Here is a 24,206-nt window from a genome sequence, read left to right on the forward strand (position 1 = left end):
TGGTATTCTGTCTATAATGAATTGGCCAGCACAGTCACCGGATCTCAACCCTATTGAGCTGTTGTCGGAGCAGCTTGACCGTATGGTACGTAAGAAGTGCCCATCAAGCAATCCAACTTGTGGGAGGTGCTTCAAGAAGCATGGGGTGAAATCTCTTCAGATTACCTCAACAAATTGACAACTAGAATGCCAAAGGTCTGCAAGGCTGTAATTGCTGCAAATGGAGGATTCTTTGACAAAAGCAAAGTTTGAAGGACACAACTATATTATTTCAATTAAAAATAATGATTTATAACCTTGTCAACGTCTTCACTATACTTCCTATTCATTTTGCAACTAATTGCATGCATATTTTCATGGAAAACAAGGACATTTCTAAGTGACCCCAACCCTCTGAACGGTAGTATACCTGTGGATTGTTCAATGTGAAGGGGCTAGTTATGTAAATAATTCCATGGTGTGCTAAGTGTTCATCGAGATTCATTCTACCACAGGGCTTTGTCTGTTCATGATGGACTGGACCAGTTTCCAGGTACAGGGAGTTTTTACATGGAGCCAATGTGCGTTCTCATGTCTTGAATCAGTCTTGTGGAATGATTTGTATCTCTAGCTTCTTCCAATAATCTCTAGGTTCTGCCAATGTCTTACTATTTCATTTTTGTCAAGAAGATGGAAGTGAACCTTTTGTCCTCCCTAACAAAATGTCAGTATTTGCCAAAGGATTACTGATAGCAAGCCACATTTGGTAATGTTGCTCTTCTCATTGTACAATCACTGATGAAAGGTTTATATGCAAAAATATAAAAGTCCTACATTTCAAAGCTTTGCAGGCAAAAATGTATAATCAGAAACTCCTTTATTTACCAAGTATATTTACACATACTCAGAATTTTACTTGAAAGTATTCAGACCCCTTGACTTTTTCCACATTTTGTTACATTACAGCCTAATTCTAAAATGTATGAAATCGTTTTTTTCCCTCATCAATCTACACACAATATCCCATAATGAAAAAGCAAAAACAGGTTGTTAGAACTTTTGCTAATTTATAAAAAAAATACAAAATTGAAATATAACATTTACATAAGTATTCAGACCCTTTACTCAGTACTTTGTTGATGCACCTTTGGCAGTGATTACAGCATCGAGGGTATGGGTATGGGTATGGGTATGATGCTACAAGCTTGGCACACCTGTATTTGGGGAGTTTCTTCCATTCCTCACCCTAATCTGAGGTCCTTAGCACTCTGGAGCAGGTTTTTAATCAAGGATCTCTCTGTACTTTGCCCCATTACCTTTGCCTCGATCCTGACTAGTGTCCCAGTCCCTGCCGCTGAAAAACATCCCCACAGCATGATGCTGCCACCACCATGCTTCACTGTAGGGATGGTGCCAGGTTTACTCCAGACGTGACGCTTGGCATTCAGGCCAAAGAGTTCGAATTCACACAATTATCAAGAGAGAAAGTCCCTTGTCATCCCTACTGCCTCTAATCTGGCAGCTCACTAAACACAAATGCTTTGATTGCAAATTATGTCTGTAAATTGCAAATTATGTAAGTAAATAAAAACAAGAAAATGGTGCAACCTGGTTTGCTTAATATAAGGAATTTGAAATTATTTGTACTTTTACTTTTACTTTTGATACTTAAGTATATTTTAGTAATTGCATTTACTTTTGATAATTAAGTATATTTCAAAACAAATACTTTGACTTATACTCAAGTAGTATTTTTCTGGGTGACTGTCACTTACTTGAGTAATTTTCGATTAAGGTATGTTTACTTTTACTCAGGTATGACAATTGGGTACTTTTTCCACCATTGAATTCAATGGTTTCATCAGACCAGGAAATCTTGTTTCTCATAGTCTATAGGTGCCATTTGGCAAACTTTGGGTGCCTTTTACTGAGCAGTTGCTTCTTTCTGGCCACTCTACCATAAAGGCCTGATTGGTTGAGTGCTGCAGAGATTTTTGTCCTTCTGGAAAGTTCTCTCATCTCCACAGAGGAACTCTAGAGCTCTGTCAGAGATACCATCGGGTTCTTGGTCACCTCTCTGACCAAGGCCCTTCTTCACTGATTGCGCAGTTTGGCCGGTCGGCCAGCTCTAGAAAGTATTGGTGGTTCCAAACTTCTTCCATTTAAGAATGATGGAGGCCACTGTGTTCTTGGGTACGTTCAATACTACAGAAAGTTTTGGTACCCTTCCCCAGATCTGTGCCTTGACACAATCCTGCTTCGGAGCTCTACGGACAATTCCGTCGACCTCATGGCTTGGTTTTTGCTCTGACATGCACTGTCCTATATGCACTGTTATATAGACAGGTGTGGGCCTTCCAAATAATCTCCAATCAATTGAATTTACCACAGGTGGTCTTCAATCAAGGTGTAGAAACATCTCAAGGATGATCAATGGAAACCGGATGCACCTGAGCTCAATTTCGAGTTTCATAGCAAAGGGTCTGAATACTTATGAAAATATTTTTGATTTTTGATTTTTTTATACATTTACAAAAGTATCTAAAAACCTGTTTTCGCTTTGTTCTTATGGGGTATTGTGTGTAGATTGATGAGGAAAAGGCTATAACGCAACAATTTGGAAAATGTCAAGGGGTCTGAGTACTTTCCGAAGGCACTGTATAATCCTAACAAACAGAGAATTTGTTTATCTATAGGTGATAAAAGAGATCTTGGAGTATAGAGATATGCATATAGATTGTGAAACAACTGTAGGTCTTTGTCTTCACTGGGTTTTATGGAGTGCAGGCTCAGGGTGGGTCCTCTATTTGCCGATGATGACATTCCTGTAGCCCTTGACGTGACACAGCTCATTGCTGTCAAAGTCAACCACCAGTTTCCGTTGGCCTGAGTGGGTGGGCGTGAAGTAGATTTTGACCTTGGCATCTTGCCCGGGTTCCACCGTGGAGTTAAGTCTAAGGAAGGTACATATTTAGAAGTTACTCTATCGACATACTCTGTAACACTCTATCATGCTATATTCTCAGCATAACTGCTTAGAGAGTTGATCTTTTTTTTTAATGAATACATTGGCTATCAATGGATGTCTTTAGCTAGTGTGATTGTAATACTTTTGCTGAGTTGACCAGCCAGGACTGTGAATGTATTGCTTCACTGTCTACAGTAGGCTCTCATCCTACACCACCAGCCATATATATGTGTGTGAACTAGAAGTTACTTTGGATTAAAATATCTGCTAAATAACCATATTCATATATCCGTATAGGATATGTACATCTGTCATAGGAGCTTCTCAAACTCATTCAAAACTGTCTTTATGATCAAATCCCTTCATATTCTCTGCCTCTAGGCAGTTGTCTCAGTTGCGAAACACCACATTGAGTCAAACATCTGGGAATCGCAAGTCAACCAAACCCTATCATCACCACCATCTGAATGCTTGGAGATCCAACTCTGACAAAGCGATGCTCTCAGAATCCAATTATTTTATATATAGTGAATAAACCCAGACAAACATTAATTAACTGGTGATACAGCTTGCTTTTGTCTAGCCAACTCCCTAGTGTTTGATGTGAAAGTGTTACTTTTCAAATCAAAATACTTTTTTTGAGAAGCTTCATGAGTTGTGACCTTGGCAAGACACTTGGGTAGTTTTAGTCTGCTTGATTTGTAGATGGCCGGGAATTCAGTATCCATCTTAGCCCTAATAAGGCTGTTACTCTGCTTTTGACATGTAAGCGTTATTGTCTGCTACAGACATTTCTCTTATCATTGACTCCAACTACCAAAGCATGGACATACACCACTCGGTGACCAGATGATTATATGTGTATGAATTACATATGGTTATGGACATACCTGACAAACTACACTAAATGGCTATACGCTTTGACCTTTACTAACATGTCCTACACAAAAGCACATGTCCTGTTGTTAGTGTTTGATATACATGGACTTGATCTGTTATCAGTCCTTATTGGACATAACGTAGATGTCACACTGCCATGGTTGTCCTACTTCTCAGTGATGATCTGTCCTCCAGTGAGGTTGGAACCCTCCACGGTGAAACAGCAGTTCTGCAGTGGTACTGGCAGAGGGTTCCGTAGAGTTATCTCAGCCACCAGCTTACGGTTCTCTTTGGGTTCCCCAAGAATCTACAACGTAAGGGACATCACTTAATGCTCTGAGACGTTGCATTTCATCAGCTAGAGAAATGTTCCATCGATACAAATCTGACTCAAGCTTGCAATGCCAGCTAGAACCATTTCTTTCACATGGATATTGTGACCTCTGCCCTAGCATGAGTACTTCCAGGCAACTTTGTTTTCTTGGATCTGTGGTTAGTGTACTTGGCTTGGGACCAAATGTTTGAAACTTTGATTCCCAAGTCAGACTACCCCGCTGATTATGCTTTATTCATGCACTAATTAATAAACTATTCATGTTAACAATTGCATTTACACTTTTTTATTGTATGCTTTATTCTTGTTTTGTAAAGTGTTACAGTAGTGACCGTACCCTGACTTTGATCTCAGGATTTTCCAGTACAACGTTCCTCACAGCGAGGTAGGCCTCTCGGGTGCCGTAGTCTAGGAGCAGAGCCACCAGCCGGATCAAATTGTCCTCAGTGAGCTTCTCGGCATACTTGGAATAGTTCATTCTCAGAGGAACTCGCTTCTCTGGAGAGAGACATAAAAGCTTAGAAAGTGACACACTCACAAAATCACAACTTCTCACATGTTGACACGTTGACATAAGCAGAGACACAAAGCACTGTACAGTTTGCATTCATTGACATAGATACACAATTAGCATTAGACAATGAAAGCACATGAAAGGATAAATCTGTACACAGGCTTATACCCTAAATGAGCTAGGTGTGAATGATAATCAAATCCAGAAATAGATACAGTATATCACACTCGTACATTTTTACACCGAACACTCCATTCTACAAAGCCAACTGACCTTCTCCAGGTGCCAACTCTACGTTGAGCAGGTCTTTGAACCCACAGTTCTCTCCCAGAATGCCGTTGTAGGACACAGCTCTGGAGCCGAACACCAGACGGCACTTTTAACCATTCGGTGTGTTATTCGTAACCACGGCGAACACGTCAAAGTCGCAGCCCTTCCTCATCTCCGCAGAAACCTTGATAGCGATAAGCAGACCAGCATTTTCTTGCTGCTGCAGAAGTTTGTTCTGGTGGTTGGCTTTTGTAAAGGCCTCCCTTTCCTCGTCAGAACCTGGGGGCACAAAAAAACGAAAAGTATGCTTTCATACTGTGTATAACCTCTGATCAACCCTGACACATTCAGGGAAGTATAAGAACTTGTTTCCAAACCGGAGTAGTCCTTATTGTCCTTCACCACAAATGTCTCCATACGCGCTCAGATTGTACATATAGTGAACAGACGTTTACAAATATTGATACATAATATGTGATTTTCCTATCTACTGTCTTGGTGGCATATCGTGGTGTAATGTGACAGTGTGTCCTGATGCCATGTTACAGTTGTGTGTTTGTTAGTTTGTCCATTTTCAGTCAGTGTGGTTTTCCTACCTCTCCTTCCCCTTATTATATCCCCGCCTTTTTACTCACAACCTGAGGCGAATTCAACAAGGCTTCTGTTGCGGCGAAAATGTTGGCAGAGTAACAATTTCAATTGAACGATTTGAATTAACATTCTAAAATGTTATGGTGAAACATCAAACAGCTACTTTTTTGTAACGACTACTGTGGCTTTTTATCGGCAATATTCAAACACTAAATGGCTTCGCTATCTCTACTACATGTAATAGAAAGCCTACATGTTCACTTGATTATTTGTAGTAGCAGTTTAGACCGAAACAGACACTATGTTCGCCGCACACTACCTTCTCAAACGGTTCACTAATGTTATCGAACGGTCACGGCTAACACAAGGCAAATGGAATATGTGAGCTAACGTTAGCGAACGTTCGCAAACAATTTCCCTTGTTGAATGCACCTCAGGTCAGCACTTGTCTGACTCTGTTGGTCACCCGACATAATAGGATGCCAGCCATGCCTGGCCCTATTGCCACGCTGCAAATGCTTATCAAGTATTGGGGGTCCTTATTGTTTGTTGTAGCGAAGCTCCGTACCCTCAGGGTACTTGTACAGGTGTGTGATGTCCTCTCTCCTATCACTGCCCACACTCTTAGTGCTGATCTTCAGGCCCACTTGGACGGAGCTAATGATCTTCTCTGTGCTGCCGTCTTTGCGCTTCATAAAGGTGTGCACATCAGCGTTGACCTCCGCAAACACAAATGGGGCATCATATTTATAGGTGAGCTCGCCCTCCTTGATGGCTTTCAGTGGGATTGGCCCACAGCAGTAAACTCCTGAAAGAACGCGATAGTGAGTGAGTGAAAAAGTCGGCGAATCTGTGAGAGAACTGAAAATGACATGTTTTTAAGACTTATCTTTAAGGCATATTGTTATCTCTACTAGTAAAATATGATGATTAGCAATTTAGCAGTTTCTACACCAAATCCTAATATGTAACTTTAATGGTATCAGGGGAATCAATACACATTTGAATTGGGGTCAGGCCCTTTTATGGGCTATTCTGTATTTGTTGGGGTTATTATAGTTGGTGTTATTCTCAATGCCTTACCTTCACTCTTCTCCTGTGGTGTGGGGTCCATGGCCTGCCAGCCGTCAAAACCTGGTTTAAGGTCAGGTCTGGTCATCCAGTTCTCGACCCAGCAGTGGTAGTTCCTACAAAGAAAAAATAACAACTCTGGCATGTTCCCCTGGTGAATTAATCAGATGGACAAAAAAAGACGACTTTTCGATCCGAGTTGGAGCACACCAGAGTTGCGGACATTCCTTTCTATTTTGATATGTTCCCTTTTGCTTCTGTCCTGCAACTGATAAGTTGGATGTATATATTTTTCTTTCTTTTTTTATAGGTCGTACAAGGACACAACAGCCAAATCAAATCAAATTGTATTTGTCACATGCGCCGAATATCGTGAAACGCTTACTTACAAACCAACAGTGCAGTTCAAGAAATAGAGTTAAGAAAATAATTTCTAAAAAACTAGAGTACATTTTTTAATAAAAAGTAACATAATACAATAACGAGGCTGTATGTGCAGGGGTACAGGTTAGTTGAGTTAATTTGTACATGTAGGTAGAGGTAAAGTGACTATGCATAGATAATAAACAGCGAGTAGCAGCAGTGTAAAAACAAAGGGTTGGGGGGTGTCCATGTAAATAGTCCGGGTGGCCATTTGATTAACAGTACAACAGTCTTATGGCTTAGGGGTAGAAGCTGTTAAGGAGCCTTTTGGACCTAGACTTGGCTCTCCGGTACCGCTTGCCATGTTTGGCCTTCCTTTTCCTGTAGTCCACGATCAGCTCCTTTGTCATGCTCACATTGAGGGAGAGGTTGTTGTCTCTGACCTCCTACCTATAGGCTGTCTCATCGTTGTCGGTGATCAGGCCTACCGCTGTTGTGTTGTCAGCAAACTTAATGATGGTGTTGGAGTCGTGCTTGGCCACCCAGTCGTGGGTGAACAGGCAGTGCAGGAGGGGACTAAGCACGCACCCTTAAGGGGCCCCAGTGTTGAGGATCAGATGTGTTGTTTCCTAGCCTTACCACCTGGGGTCGGCACATCAGAAAGTCCAGGATCCAGTTGCAGAGGGAGGTGTTTAGTCCCAGGGTCCTTAGCTTAGTGGGCACTATGGTGTTGACATCGCGCACCAGCTGTTATTGACAAATAGAAACACGCCCCACCCCACTTCTTACCAGACATAGCTGTTCTGTCCTGCCAATGGACAAAAAACCCAGCCAGCTCTATATTATCCGTGTCTTCGTTCAGTCACGACTCAGTGAAACATAAGATATTATAGTTTTAACTTCTTATGGCTGCAGGGGCAGTATTGAGTAGCTTGGATGAAAGGTGCCCAGAGGTGCCCATAATAAACTGCCTGCTCCTCAGTCCCAGTTGCTAATTAATGCATATTATTATTCGTATTGGATAGAAAACACTCCGAAGTTTCTAAAACTGTTTGAATGATGTCTGTGAGTATAACAGAACTCATATGGCAGGCAAAAACCTGAGAAAAAATCCAAACAGGAAGTGGGAATTCTGAGGTTGGTCGATTTTAACCAAGACCCTGTTGAATACACAGTGGGATATGGATGAGTTTGCACTTCCTACGGCTTCCACTAGATGTCAACAGTCTGTAGAACCTTGTCTGATGCCTCTACTGTGAAGTGGGGCCGAAGGAGACAGGAATTAGTCAGGTCTGCCATGACCTGACGATGCTCTGACCATGCACGTTCACATGAGAGGGAGCTCTGTTCCATCGCACATCTGAAGTCAATGTAAATCTCCGGTTGAAACGTTACTGAAGATTTATGTTAAAAACATTCTAAAGATTGATTCAATACATTGTTTGACATGTTTCTACTGACTGTTACGGAACTTTTTGAGATTTCGTCAGCTTTAAGTGAACGCGCTTCCTGACTTTGGATTTGTTTACCAAACACAAATAGCTATTTGGACATAAATGATGGACATTACCGAACAAAACAAACATTTATTGTGGAAGTGGGAGTCCTGGAAGTGCATTCCGACGAAGATCAGCAAAGGTAAGAGAAGATTTATAATGCTTTTTATGACTTTTATTGACTGCACAATTTGGCGGATAACTGTATGGCTTCCTTTTGTGGCTGAACACTGTTCTCAGATTTTTGAATATTGTGCTTTTGCCGTAAAGCTTTTGAAATATGACACAGCAGTTGCATTAAGAACAAGTGTATCTTTAATTCTATGTAAAACATGGATCTTTCATCAAAGTTTATGATGAGTATTTCTGTTATTTGACGTGGCTCTCTGCAATTTCTCCGGATATTTTGGAGGCATTTCTGAACATGGCGCCAATGTAAACTGAGGTTTTTGGATATAAATATGATCTTTATCGAACAAAACATGTATGTATTGTGTAACATGAAGTCCTATGAGTGTCATCTGATGAAGATCATCAAAGGTTAGTGATTAATTTTATCTCTATTTCTGCTTTTTGTGACTCCTGTCTTTGGCTGGAAAAATTACTGTGTTTTTCTGTGATTTTGCGGTGACCTAACATAATCGTTTGTGGTGCTTTCGCTGTAAAGCCTATTTGAAATCGGACACTTTTGTGGGATTAACGACAAGATTACCTTTAAAATGTATGTTTGAGATACATGTATGTTTGAGGAATTTTAATTATGAGATTTCTGTTGTTTGAATTTGGCGGCCTGCACTTTCACTGGCTGTTGTCATATCAATCCTGTTAACGGGATTGCAGCCATAAGAAGTTTTAATGTCCCGTTAGTAGGATAATTTGCAGGGCTCTGGCAGTGCACCTCCTTGCACAAAGGCGGAGGTAGCGGTCCTGCTGCTGGGTTGTTGCCCTCCCACGGCCTCCTCCACGTCTCCTGATGTACTGGCCTGTCTCCTGGTAGGGCCTCCATGCTCTGAACACTACGCTGACAGACACAGCAAACCTTTTTGCCACAGCTCGCATTGATGTGCCATCCTGGATGAACTGCACTACCTGAGCCACTTGTGTGGGTTGTAGACTCCGTCTCATGCTACCGCTAGAGTGAAAGCACCGCCAGCACTCAAAAGTGACCAAAACATCGGCCAGGAAGCATAGAAACTGAGAAGTGGTGTGTGGTCGCCACCTGCAGAACCATTCCTTTTTGGGGGGTGTCTTACTAATTGCCTATAATTTCCACCTTTTGTCTATTCCATTTGCACAACAGCATGTGAAATTTATTTTCAACCAGTGTTGCTTCCTAAGTGGACAGTTTGATTTCACAGAAGTGTGATTGACTTGGAGTTACATTGTGTTGTGTAAGTGTTCCCTTTATTTTTTTGAGCAGTGTACAATGATTTACCCCCAAAATATACTATTTAGAATGTATTCATTCATTTACATCTTAAAACACATACCTTAATCAGAAATTACTGTTTTTTTCTGTCATTTTAGCCTGCCAAAGCAGTTAATATCTGTTACCGTTTTTGTCACTCTGACTCTCAATGTAAATGTCTGTAATTTTAAGATTTTGACGACTTTTGATGTCTTTTTTCGGTTAATGTTTGGCACCCTGTCCTGCCACACTTTTGACCGTTATTTTATTTACAATTTTTTTTACAGTGAAAAACAGGATTTTCCGACTATGTACAGTACAACATCCTCTAGCTTTGTGTTGAATTTGTTTGAGTGGAAATTGTCACTCATCAATTTGATAGTCTTGAGTTCTCACCATATCATGTCTCTCGACTTCTGAACAAGTTGTCCGTTCTCATCCACAAACCGCTCTATCACCAGGTTACTGTTGGTGTCGTGGGCTGAATTGTAGTTGGTGACCACTCGACAAGGGATGCCCAGGGCTCGTGAAACTGATAGGGCAGAGAAATAATGTACAGTTAGCCAGTACTACTCAGGAACTATACTACTACAGGTTTAACATATGGCATTATAAATACATTGTACACAAGTAGTTCATAGAATGTGCAACTTAACATGTCTTGTGCAAAACAAAATGTTTTAATCCTACATCACGATACAGTATATAAACATGCTGTTAGCGTTTCTATGCGTTCATGTCTAACCTGAGCAGGCCACTGCTGCAAACACCCAGCATTGGCCAAAGCGCACAGGTTGACAGGCATTTGTGTCCCAGTTCCGCAGGATCTCCACACTGCCCTTCCATGACAGGGGGCTCACCCCACCGTCATAGTCGTCAGTCCACCTGCCCAGCAAGACCCCTTTGTCGTCATTACAATTCACCTGAGGGACATGGACAACAATGGTCAGGCTCTTCATTTCACATGAAATTTGCTTTGTTATTTTGAGCGGTGCCATTTGCCATCTATGTTGAACTATTCTGCTGTACGCACTGTAGTGTGTAATGTAGTGCATGACAGGATGGGAAACCCATTTGATGTGATCTCACCATGGCACTGAGAACTCTGGACACGTAGATTGGGTTCTTCCTCCCTGAAGCGTCTTTCCCAGGGTTACGCAGGCACTTGGGGTTCATTTCCAGGATTCTCAGACAAGCTTCCAGGATCCCATCCTCAAACTACACAACACAGACAAAACAAACAAGGAAAGATTGACTACAGTTGTTGCATCTTAATTTGATCACTCTTTTGTTGCTCAAATTTTCATACATCACAGGAAATGCAGATTCTTTTTGTGATTTACAAAAAATGACTTAAAATTCACACTAACATGCAGTTTGTTATATTAACAGTATTACACTTTTCATGTAGCCTACTTTTGGTCAGCTAATATCCTAAATACCAATCAAACAACGTTATGAACTAAATGATCAAATTATGTTGCTGCAGGATTATATTGCTATGACAATATACCTGTACTGTAGGTCCAGTTTAAGGTCCTATATCTTTACCTGCGGATATATTGAAGCAACATTTCAAGACATCAATCAGGAAGTTAAAGCTTGGTCGCAAATGGGTCTTCCAAATGGACAATGACCCCAAGCATACTTCCAAAGTTGTGGCAAAATGGCTTAAGGACAACAAAGTCAAGGTATTGGAGTGGCCATCACAAAGCCCTGACCTCAATCCTATAGAACATTTGTGGTCAGAACTGAAAAAGTGTTTGTGAGCAAGGAGGCCTACAAACCTGACTCAGTTACACCAGCTCTGTCAGGAGGAATGGGCCAAAATTCACCCAACTTATTGTGGGAAGCTTGCGGAAGGCTACCCGAAACGTTTGACCCAAGTTAAACAATTTAAAGGCAATACCACCAAATACTAATGGAGTGTATGTAAACTTCTGACCCACTGGGAATGTGATGAAATAAATAAAAGCTGAAATAAATCATTCTCTCTACTATTAATCTGACATTTCACATTCTTAAAATAAAGTGGCGAGCCTAACTGACCTAAGACAGGGAATTTTTACTAGGATTAAATGTCAGGAATGATGAAAAACTGAGTTTAAATGTATTTGGCTAAGGTGTATGTAAACTTCCGACGTCAACTGTATAAATATAATGTAGGGCTGTAACCCAAACAAAAAGCGAGGTGTAAACCTCTAATAAATACGATGTACGAGACCCGTAAAAACAAGTGCACACTAACACGGTAACATGCAAGCCGATACAACAGAGTACAGGAAATCCATTCCAGGTGACTTCCTCATGAAGTTTGAGAGCATAACACGAGTGTGCAAAGGTGTCATCTAGGCAAAGGGTGGCTACTTTGTTTAACACTTTTTTGGTTACTACATGATTCCATATGTGTTATTTCATCGTTTTGATGTCATCCCTATTATTCTACAACGTAGAAAATAGTACAAATAAAGAAAAACCCTTGAATGAGTAGGCGTGTCCAAACTTTCGACTGGTACTGTATATATTTTCTATATGGAAGTAAACATGCATGAGTGAGCAAAAGGTCAAATAATGATCAAAGGATTAGAAGTTTGCTTCTTGACTTTGATTCCCTCCTGAAAATAACAGGCACAAATGCTTAGTAAAGCTGGATACCAGTTACATGCAAAAGAAGTATGCAACTATGACACACACCCATTAAATACAGAGCTGTATCAACAATGGAATCTAGGTCTCAAAATCTCACAGTGGGATTATCATGATCTGTCAATCATACACTGATTGAACCAATGGAAGTGTCTAAATGTGGAAATCGATCAGCCTGAAATTGATTTTTCCAGTCAGCAGTTGACAGGATGTCCCACCCATCACAAGTTCCTCTGAACCCTATTTTACCTTTTTTACTTTATCAAACTTGTCAGGCCACTGATAAGTATATAGGCAACACTATCTCTATTCTGAATGTTAAGAGCACATATTTTGATAACGGACCATTTTTCCTTATCGGGGTAAGCTTGGGCCAAAGTGGAGCTGATAGCACTTGTGTTGGTGTTGGTACCTGGCCAAAGTTCCAAGGTGTAGGGATGAGGTATTTCCAGCTGCCTCGGAAAATGATACCATCTTGAGCCAAGACGTACTCCGTCAGTTTCTCCTCACTGTCCATGTACACCACATCGCCTGTTGCCAAGAGACATACAAATAATACAGTAATAAGGTATCGTCCTCCATAGAAAAAGACAAGCTCCCAGAATAGTAAATGGAATGAAGGATGCCGCATTATGTGCTTGCAGTGAGGAAACAGTATTTCAACATGCACAGGGTTTATTGAAGGTAGACTCTCCGTGATATAACGGAGATGAAGAAATAAACAGAATAGTGGGTCAATTTCCGCAACAACTAAGAGCGTTAAAGTGCGAAGCTCAACTTCTCCTCTGTTTTGGTGCCCTGGTTACCAGGCTGTGAACTGCATAAAACTAACCATGCACACGTGCAGATACTGTGTCAGAGCGAAGTCTTGATTCTCGCTCATCTTGATATCTGCGGTGCTGCTCGTGGCAATGCCATTTGCTGAGTGTACCTTTAAAATGCCCTTTTTTGGCAATATTTATTTAACCAGGTAACTTGACTGAGAACACATTTTCATTTACAGCAATGACCTGGGAAATAGTTAAAGGGAAGAAAGTATGAACCAATTGGAAGCTGGGGATGATTAGGTGGCCATGATGGAATGAGGGCCAGATTGAGAATTTAGAACACCGGGGTTAACACTCCTACTCTTACGATAAGTGTCATGGGATCTTTAGTGACCACAAAGAGTCAGGACACCCTTTTAACTTCCCAACGAAAGACGGCACCCTACACAGGGCGATGTCCCCAATCACTGCCCTGGGGCATTGGGATATTTTTTAGACCAGAGGAGAGAATGCCTCCTACTGGCCTTCCAACACCACTTTCAGCAGCATCTGGTCTCCCATCCAGGGACCAAACAGCTTATCTTCAGAGGCAAGCCAGCAGTGGGATGCAGAATGGTATGCTGCTGGCTAAAACATGCATTGTCTCTGGTTGAATTGTCTCTAATTAATGAGACTACCTGCTGTTTATTTACTTTATTGCCCATGGGGACACAATTTCTAAGTGAAACATGTATTGTAGATACAGCACATAGTAGGGCAAAAATCCATCCCCATTCATCCCATTCATGATCATCATATCCTCTCCCAAACTACCATCCATCCATCCTGTTCTCCACACTTTGTGATCCTTCCACTGCTAGAAGCCCGGATCTCTCCATTGATCACGTTCTCTGTCTATGTAATAGAGACATCTAAGGCATTCCCTCGCTGTAATGTACATAGGCCCCACTACACTGAATGGATACACTCGCAGACAGCATGACTCAAGGAATGTTTACTCACCTGTGCACCAAGGGTTATATAGCAGCACAAACTCCACCAAGCCCCCCTGACCCAGGGTCAAGCGCCAGCGTCCGATAGGCGCGTCCGGGGGGGAACAGATGGACAGGGACACCATGTACCCGGGGGGACTGGTGACTGCGGCACTCCAGCGGGAGGTGTCGATTTGGTCAATCAGACCAAAGGAGGCCCGTGTGCCATACTGATCACTGGGCTGGGGACCTGGGAGAGGACATGGAGGAGAGAAAGGGATAGGGATGGAATAGGCACCGTTGAAACACAGAACTGATGTTTGTGAAAAATAATACATTAACACCTTTCTGTTTTCTCAATACTGGTATCACTGACAATTGGACCAGGCTAAAACAGTTTCCCTTTCCTTGAAACAACATTAGACTTCACCATCATATTTTCTTCCTCCCTATCGTCTTCTAGATCACAATTGCCATTGGAGAAAATAAACAAGGTCCCAGTGCCAATAGAAACACACAATTATGCATTTCCATAGTACCTTTGACATTTCCTGAAAGACAAGACCCAGTTAAAAAAAACTCTCAATTCCCTGTTCAAAATCTAAACAGAAACTTAGTTCCAAAATATGTAAGGACTTTTAAATAGCCACAGTGAATACCTGCTTAAAATGTTATTTGATTAAATTAAAACAGTCTATTGGGCATGGCAGCAACGTCTCCCCACTGGGCACGGACGTCAGTTCAACATACATTTTTTATTTTCATTTGGTTGAGTTGTCAACTAATGTGAATTCAACATAAAATCAACAAAACCTGTCACCATGACATTGGATTTAGGTTAAAAGTTGGTTTTCTGTGTCGATTCAATATTTTGTATATGACATGGAAACAAAGTTGAGTGGGGATCAAGCTGCTCCTTAGTGTGTAGCATCATAACAACAGACTATGATCTATTTTTGTATTGTTTAAACTATGAGTTTTAATCCAAATTAAACAACATTGAGCTAGTGCCTTTCACACTGAATTGATGTTAGCTAACAATCCACTGAAAACACAGTTACCTGTCTCCACGGTGAGGTCGAGTGCACTGCCGCCAGGCTGGTATTCCCCCGAGCGGAGGTGCAGGTTGATGGTGAACGGCTGGCCCCTTCTAACGATCAGCTGCTCCACCCCGTTGAGCTCCGTACGGTGGTCTGTGTTGTTGAACTCACACTCCAGGTCCCATCTGGCAATTTCCAATGCTGGGAGATGGATGAGAGAGAGGACATAGTGAGTGGAATGACCTCAGGATTGACCTCTTAACAACTACCCAGCCAGTTACGAGGGAACAGAATTCTGCTCGAAAGTTCCTCTGTTTGTTCTTTGAGGGTGTACTGTAGGCCCACCTTCATTATAGCACGGTTTAACACTTTCTGGCAAATGTGTTTGTAAAAAGCGCTATACAAATAACATTTTATTGAATAATTATCTTGGCGCCTCAGTGGTGGACCAACCCTCCCCTTGCTTTTAGGACAGTAGGGTCTATATAGGCTTTCTATGTCTTCAGCCATAGGCTGAGAACTTGACTCTTCCAATTGCTCCTGGCTCCCCCATCTCAACACTTTTATTGATTCATTAAAAAAAGGGACGTTTTTTACAAGAGAGAAAATGTGACAACGTACATTTTCTGTCACTGCCTGCTAGGCGAAGTGCGCAAGCAACTATTGTACTCCTCCTTATCCCCCGGCCTCAGTGTGACTAAAGTCCCACATTTTGATTTCCTGTTTATACAGTAGGAAGAACTACAGTCCCCCTGCTTCCTCAAGACAAGACAGGGTGTTGTTAAACAATCTTGGGCATTGAAAAAACTTGATGGAAAATGAACGTGCGATGCCAAAGGGTTATGCCCGTTTAAACACTGACTGACAAGTGTTTCTGTACGTTTGTTTTTATTTACATGGTGCATTACAGCTTGGTGTTTTAACACTGACCCCTGTTTAACATTTCAAGTGTTAAGCTAAACACACCATATTGAGTCGCATCCTAATTGCCTATAGGACAACATAACATGTCTTTTTCACAGAAACAGCTAAGAAGATGAAGTTACATTAACCATGTTACACAATCAGAGATGTCTTCTTCACACTTTTTACGATTGCTTGCCAGGATGCTACTTCTTGAAGAACGTTAGGGCGCTAACATGTATGGAGTTCAGGACCCTCTGTATAGCATATCGTCTACATTTTACCGACAGCATGTTTCACACCTTGTAGTTTACATTTACATTTGAGTCATTTGGCAGTCGCTCTTATCCTGAGCGATTTACAGTAGTGAGTGTGTACATTTTCAACCTTTTTCGTATTTGGAAAAGTGGGACTTAAAGGAGACAATCTCCAGTCGTCAGTCCAACCCTGGGTCATTATTAGCTCATCCTAAAGGGAAACGTAGGTCATAGTAACCCTATACTACTCAGCCATAAAGTATATCGGAGCTTGTGCTTTTGCACACCTCGAGGCGACAGGCCTCTAAATGGATCTATCGATGTCATAATCTGGAGACCATTACGAAGATTAATAGCAGATGAGAGGTGGTGAACCAAAATGTTGTTTTTTTGACAACACATGCAAAGGCTAAATCAATGTAATGGTAAACTGCAGTTTATTGCTGCGTGTCATAATCGCATTACATCACTGGTGTCAAATGAAATACATTTTTATTAGCCACTCTAGCACTGTGGTATGAAAGATAACGTGCCATCTGAATTGAGGGTTTCTGTAGGTAGGGTGTAGTTATTGTTGTTTTGGATTATTCCACTGTTTAATTGTAAATCAATGATATCACTGTATTACAGTCTGCTAAAATCATGAATTGACAAAGATTAGTACAAGCTATGTGTGTAGGGCATGTGTCTTCCCATTTGGGTTGTCACATAACCCCATTGAGTGAAGCAACAGTACTACTATGAGGTCGCCATCTCCATCATGCCGTCACTCTTGGCTTACCCTCCCTTGTTTTGCTTCCAGTCGACTAACCATGACCACCCCAACGTCAAGGCCCGTGCTATAGGACTAGCAGAACTACTGGGCCAGCATAAATCCAATAAGGCCAGTGCTATGAAGGATCCTAGTCAGTAACATTTTTACAGAGGCAGGTACAGTAAATCCCAGGAAAAATGAATTCCATTCTCTCAGCTATTACAAGCAACTTACCCAGCCTAGTCATGAATGAAGCAGGTCTCTCTATCCTCTGACAGTTGTAAAAGCACAACACTGTGTCACAAATGCCGGCCCACTCTCTGTTGGAAATGTGGTATTTAGTTTTTCCCCTCATACCGGCAGCGCTGTGCACTCCTGGGAGTCATCATAATCGAGCACTTTGTGCATGTGTAGAGAGACACATTGTAAACAGGTGACACTTATTCCCCATTCCCTAACTGTTTAATTAAAGCACATTGAACCAAACTGCCCTACATGGCTCCAAAAGACGAGCGAATGCTGTAGTGTGCAGCATGCAGCTTAAGCTTAGAGGCATTTAACAATGTTTCCTTGTACTATCATGGCAATAAAAACATAAATACTTTATTTACATAAATATTTCAGACCCTTTGCAATGAGACTCGAAATTGAGCTCAGATGCATCCTGTTTCCATTGATCATCCTTGATCCCCAAGAACACAGTGAACTCCATCAATCTGGAAGAAGTTTGGAAGCACCAACTCTTGGCCGCCTTGCCAAACAAAGCAATCGGGGGAGAAATAAGATTCTCTGGTCTAAAGAAACAAAGATTGAACTCTTTGGCCTGAATGCCAAGCATCACGTCTGGAGGAAACCTGGAACCATCCCTACGGTGAAGCATGGTGAAGGAAGCATCATGATGTGGGTGTGTTGTTCAGTGGCAGGGACTGGGAGACTAGTCGGGAACGAGGCAAAGATAAACAGAACAAAGTACAGAGAGATCCATAATGAAAACCTCAGGCTGGGGGCAAAGATTCACCTTCCAACAGGACAACGACCCTAAGCACACAGCCAAGACAATACATGAGTGGCTTCGGGACAAGTCTCTGAATGTCATTGACTGGCCCAGCCAGAGCCCGGACTTGAACCCAATCGAACACCTCTGGAGAGACCTGAGAATATCTGTGCAGCGACGCTCCGCATCCAACCTGACAGCGCTTAAGAGGATCTACAGAGAAGAATGGGAGAAACTCCCCAAATACAGGTGTGCCAAGCTTGTAGTATCATAGCCAAGAAGATTTGAGGCTGTAATCACTGCCAAAGGTGCTTCAACAAAGTACTGAGTAAAGGATCTGAATACTTTTGTAAATGTGATATTAACTTTTTTTTTTAAATCTGAAAAACAGTTTTTGCTTTGTCATTATGGAGTGTTGTGTGTAGATTGATGATGGAAACAAATGTAATCCATTTTAGAATGAAGCTGTAACGTTACAAAATGTGGGAAAAGTCAAGGGGTCTGAAAACTTTCCGAATGCACTGGGTTGCAGTTCTTGACACACTCAAATTCTTGGGCCTGGGACCTACTATCATACCCTGTTCAAATGGCACATAATATACACAATCCATGTCTCAATTGTCTCAAGGCTTAACAATTCTTCTTTAACCTGTCTCCTCCACTTCATCTATACTGATTGAAGTGGCTTTAACAAGTGACATCAATAAGGGATCATAGATTTCACCTGGAATCACCTGGTCAGTCTAAGTCATTGAAAGAGCGGGTGTTCTTAATGTTTTGTACACTCAGTGTATATGTCAATATATTAGGCTTAGGCATGGGTCAAACTCAATCCAAGGACAACATTTAGTGTGGGACAGTTACTGATTGCATTTACAGCTGCTGTCATTTGCTATTAATAAAAGGCCAAATGTCCCTTAGCAACAATTAACTGCCCCTCAAACACACGGTTGGAACATTCTTCAGGTGTTTACTATACGAAACAAAACTGACAAGGTGCGAGACGTCATTAGTGTCATCAGAAATGGTCATTCAGAAAAATGAAATGTTGGTTTTTATATTTATAATAATCAAAGGATGATCTATATGCATAGCCACGGGAAGTAGGGCTGCTGAAGGTGCTGCAGTATCCCCTGATGAATTGAAATAATTTTGTCATAATGATATAATTACTCCTGTTTCAACACTGACTGAATTTGGGCAGCACACACACCAAACACAGCTTGTTGTGGCCTCTCACCCTGACAATTTGACTGGTAAACTCATAGGTATGCTCAAAATGGCTGCCAGTCCAGATGTGAATGGGCACTGTCATTCTCTGGATTCCATTTTTCTGGACTCTATTTCTCTTCACACTGTCAGTGAATAGCTAATAGGCCTTTCACCAATTTCAAAATATAATTGTGGGCAATACGTTTGGAAAGCAAACGCCTACTGCTAAAAAGAGAAGACTAATCTGTCAGTACACTAGACGGCAAAAAAAAAATTCTCAACAACTCAGACAAACACCGCTGTTTTTCAAAGTAGCTCAAGCCTATCTTGAGAGCATCACCGGTATGGTGAGAAGCCTAAGCTATGCATATCCATGCTATCTTCATCGTTGTGTAAGTCAGTGTCACTGGAAAGTTGATTTAGTAGCCTACTATAGCCTATATATACAGTATGTCCTCTTAATATTGTACAATCTGTATCTCCCTTATTTTATTGACCCTGGGCCAGGTCAAGACAAGGTCGTTTTTATTGATCTGTTTGACAGTGTCAGAGACACTCATTTAGGTCATTTGGATAGTAGAAAAAAATTATTAAAACGTCTCCTGTCATGTAAGCCTAAACGACTTAGAATTGCATTTCTGGACCCTACTAAAAAAAATCCACATGTTTGTAAATCCTGTATGTCACTAGCAAATGCATGACAGAATGCGTTATTAGAGAAAAATGTACCCCCTCCCCTCCCCCTAACTCAAAACATCTTCTCATAGCTATGTCTACTGTGTATGCACCATGTTAAGTTGGTAGTTATGGTTTAAGCATTGGCCATAGGAAAATATTTGTTGCTGGACTTTCACACCATTATAGCATATCCTAGACCATCAAATGACAACTAGCAAAGTTATTTGCTGTCATAATTCGTCTATGGTGGGGTGGGTCAGAGTTTACTTTGCCTCTTCAGTTTTTAGCGTTTTTTCTAAACAAAGCAATTATTCTCGAATAGCCTTATAAGGCAATATGGAAATAATCTAAATTCTTCAAATATTTAGGTACCAAGTTGTGGCTCAGCCCTGCATGGAGTGTTTTATTTTTGGAAGCAATAACATAACATGCGCTATTTTAGTAGGATATGTTTGAATTGAGTCTGAAACAAACAAAGTCTGCCACTGTGTAGAGTCATTTTTGTTGATATTGCAAAAAAATGCATTTGTTGTTTTAGCATACTGTTTATGAAACAAAAACATGTAATTCATAGTCGCTATCAATTTCGAAGCACTACAGAAGAAGATTCGCAGTTAAACAATATTTTCAATATAACATTATAAATAGTCTCGCTATTAAAATCTTACCTTGAGCCATGATCGCGTTGATCTACAACTGGGCAAGAGTCTGGGGTATGCTGGCTGGCAGGGGATATTGGATGTAGGTTATTCCCAATGACTGTCTACTACACTGTGCCGCGCTATTCAAACTGAACGAAGGTCTTATTTGGAGTGGTCATGCGCGTCACCGAAATTCCTTGGAACTATAGGCTACTCTTGCCATCTTGCGCACCAAACTTTGCAGAAGGCGACAGACAGCATAATGCATCATTTCGGTTGGGGAGTGATTGGGCTTTCCTAGAACCCCCGCATACGCGCGCTCACATACATGGAAAGGGTGCGCGCGCACGTAAACACACACACGGGACACACTCCACTGAGATCTCCACCTATAGTTGCATAATTTACTACATTCATTTGTGTGACAAAAGGGAAGAGGGAAGTCATTTTCATGTATGTGTAGACATACTTTCATGAATAAAATGTAGGAGTGACTCTGACCGGTTCATGTTTTGATAAGAAATAATTTGATATTTTGCTGTGATTCTTGCTTTATCCAATAGTTTCTTCTTGGGGTCAAAATGACCCACGTTGTTAATCAATGTATATAAAATGTGTTGGTAATTTGAGGGTAAATGGAAACATTGTGTGAGTATTAAGTGATAATGCCCGAGAAGCTGGTGTTTGGAGGATGTATTGGCACGGGTGTTGTTTTGTTTTGTATCTATGGACGCAACCCAGTTGTTCATTCAAAATGTTCCATTGGCATACTGGCTGGCAACGTTCTTATCCTTTTCTTACTTGCTAGCCAACTATGGCTAACTTGTGTCAAAAAGTGGAGCCAGAATAAACAGCTAAGTAGCTGCCTTTGCATTAGTTTATATGTTTCTTTTATTTGCTTATTTATTTATTATTTAACCTTTATTTAACTAGGCAAGTCAGTTAAGAACAAATTCTTATTTACAATGATGACCAAAAGTTAAAAGGCCTCCTGCAGTGACGGGGATAATACATGTATATACATATATATATGTATACCTTTATTTCAACAAGGAACACAGACTGAGACCAAGGTCTCTTTTACAGCTGGGCCCTGCGTATACATGTTTACACATACAGTTTAGGTACAATGATTAAAAACTACACAAGACAAACAAAATGATCACAGATAACACCAAAATATACAGCAGCAGATTACATTTACACGTAGGTTATTCCCCTAACAGCACAATAACGTGATTACCCGAAGCAGTTACAAGCATTACAAAAATAAAAATCCTCCAATAAATATTTAAATTGGGCAAGGGGGACAAGAGTCTCAAGTTTAAGTTTAGTCTGCAGGCTATTCCATAGGCACGGAGCGTAACAGGAAAAGGCAGCCGTGTCCAACTCTGTGGAGATCGCATGGGCCTCAACTGTAATCCATGCTTCAGACCTGGTTTTAGGAGTTCTAATTCTAATGTTGATGATTGATGAGTGATGATAAATAAGAAGGGAGTTTATTCAGAAGTGCTTTATAGGCAAACACGAGAGCATGTTGTTCTCGTCTCACGGATAGCGAAGTCCATCCGACATTTTGATATAAAACACAGTGGTGAGTTCTGTAGCTAGCACACATAATAAACCTAAGTGCGCAATGTTAAGTAGCATCCGGCGATTTAAGTGTTGATGCCGTAGCATGCATGTAAATAATATCGTCATAATCTATAACAGACATAAAAGTAGCTTGCATAATTTGTCTTCTATTTGTAGAGGACAAACATGTCCTGTTTCTATAGAGGAAGTCTAGCTTGATTTTTTGCCGTTTACAAAGTTCATCAATATGCATTTTAAAAGACAGTTTATCATACAATCATATCCCTAAGTATTTATATGCAGAGACCTGATTAATTCGAGAACCATCTGAGCTCATGTATGCAAGTGTATTTTCATTCAACTACTTGAACCTATTAAAAATCATAAAATGTGTTTTCTTTGCATTTAAAACAAGTTTCAGCTGTATAAAAGACCCTTGTAATATCTTAAAATCTGTCTCCAATAGTGATAATGCTTTGTCAGCCGTTGAAGCGATAGAGTACATGACAGTGTCATCAGCATATAAATGAATTTGACACTTTCTTATCTCATCACCGATATTGTTTATTTAGAGAGTGTACAGTAATGGACCAAGAAAAAAAAAAATCTAAATATAGGACAAAACACACATCACGACAAGAGAGACAACACAACACTGCATAAAGAGAGACCTAAGACAACAACATAGCGAGGGGGAGGGGGAGCTTGACTAATACGTGGGGGTGCTAAGAAAATACACTGCTCAAAAAAATAAAGGGAACACTTAAACAACACAATGTAACTCCAAGTCAATCACACTTCTGTGAAATCAAACTGTCCACTTAGGAAGCAACACTGATTGACAATAAATTTCACATGCTGTTGTGCAAATGGAATAGACAAAAGGTGGAAATTATAGGCAATTAGTAAGACACCCCCAAAAAAAGAATGGTTCTGCAGGTGGTGACCACACACCACTTCTTCCTATGCTTCCTGGCTGATGTTTTGGTCACTTTTGAATGCTGGCGGTGCTTTCACTCTAGTGGTAGCATGAGACGGAGTCTACAACCCACACAAGTGGCTCAGGTAGTGCAGTTCATCCAGGATGGCACATCAATGCGAGCTGTGGCAAAAAGGTTTGTTGTGTCTGTCAGCGTAGTGTCCAGAGCATGGAGGCGCTACCAGGAGACAGGCCAGTACATCAAGAGACGTGGAGGAGGCCGTAGGAGGGCAACAACCCAGCAGCAGGACCGCTACCTCCGCCTTAGTGCAAGGAGGTGCACTGCCAGAGCCCTGCAAAATGACCTCCAGCAGGCCACAAATGTGCATGTGTCAGCATATGGTCTCATAAGGGGTCTGAGGATCTCATCTCGGTACCTATTGGCAGTCAGGCTACCTCTGGCGAGCACATGGAGGGCTTTGCGGCCCCACAAAGAAATGCCACCCCACACCATGACTGACCCACCGCCAAACCGGTCATGCTGGAGGATGTTGCAGGCAGCAGAACGTTCTCCACGGCGTCTCCAGACTCTGTCACGTCTGTCACATGTGCTCATGTGCTCAGGGTGAACCTGCTTTCATCTGTGACGAGCACAGGGCGCCAGTGGCGAATTTGCCAATCTTCTCTGGCAAATGCCAAACGTCTTTCACGGTGTTGAGCTGTAAGCACAACCCCCACCTGTGGACGTCGGGCCCTCATACCACCCTCATGGAGTCTGTTTCTGACCGTTTGAGCAGACACATGCACATTTGTGGCCTGCTGGAGGTCATTTTGCAGGGCTCTGGCAGTGCACCTCCTTGCACAAAGGCGGAGGTAGCGGTCCTGCTGCTGGGTTGTTGCCCTCCTACGGCCTCCTCCACGTCTCCTGATGTACTGGCCTGTCTCCTGGTAGCGCCTCCATGCTCTGGACACTACG

At 41.5% G+C, this 24,206-nt stretch overlaps 1 protein-coding gene across 1 annotated transcript; it reads right to left on the bottom strand.

Annotated features, from left to right (window-relative positions):
- Positions 1-839: 839 nt before the first annotated feature.
- On the bottom strand, positions 840-20,994 carry LOC129841413 (protein-glutamine gamma-glutamyltransferase 2-like). The gene is given in 13 exon segments (XM_055909679.1): positions 840-2,933; positions 3,997-4,133; positions 4,498-4,658; positions 4,948-5,223; positions 6,104-6,343; positions 6,619-6,722; positions 10,270-10,405; positions 10,619-10,796; positions 10,963-11,091; positions 12,932-13,050; positions 14,289-14,507; positions 15,319-15,498; positions 20,764-20,994. Coding segments are annotated over 13 exon segments (2,040 nt in total). The 5' UTR covers positions 20,774-20,994; the 3' UTR covers positions 840-2,782.
- Between the last annotated feature and the right edge of the window lie 3,212 nt (positions 20,995-24,206).

Source organism: Salvelinus fontinalis, chromosome 3 (genome assembly GCF_029448725.1).
Source record: "Salvelinus fontinalis isolate EN_2023a chromosome 3, ASM2944872v1, whole genome shotgun sequence".
Lineage (NCBI taxonomy): Eukaryota > Metazoa > Chordata > Actinopteri > Salmoniformes > Salmonidae > Salvelinus > Salvelinus fontinalis.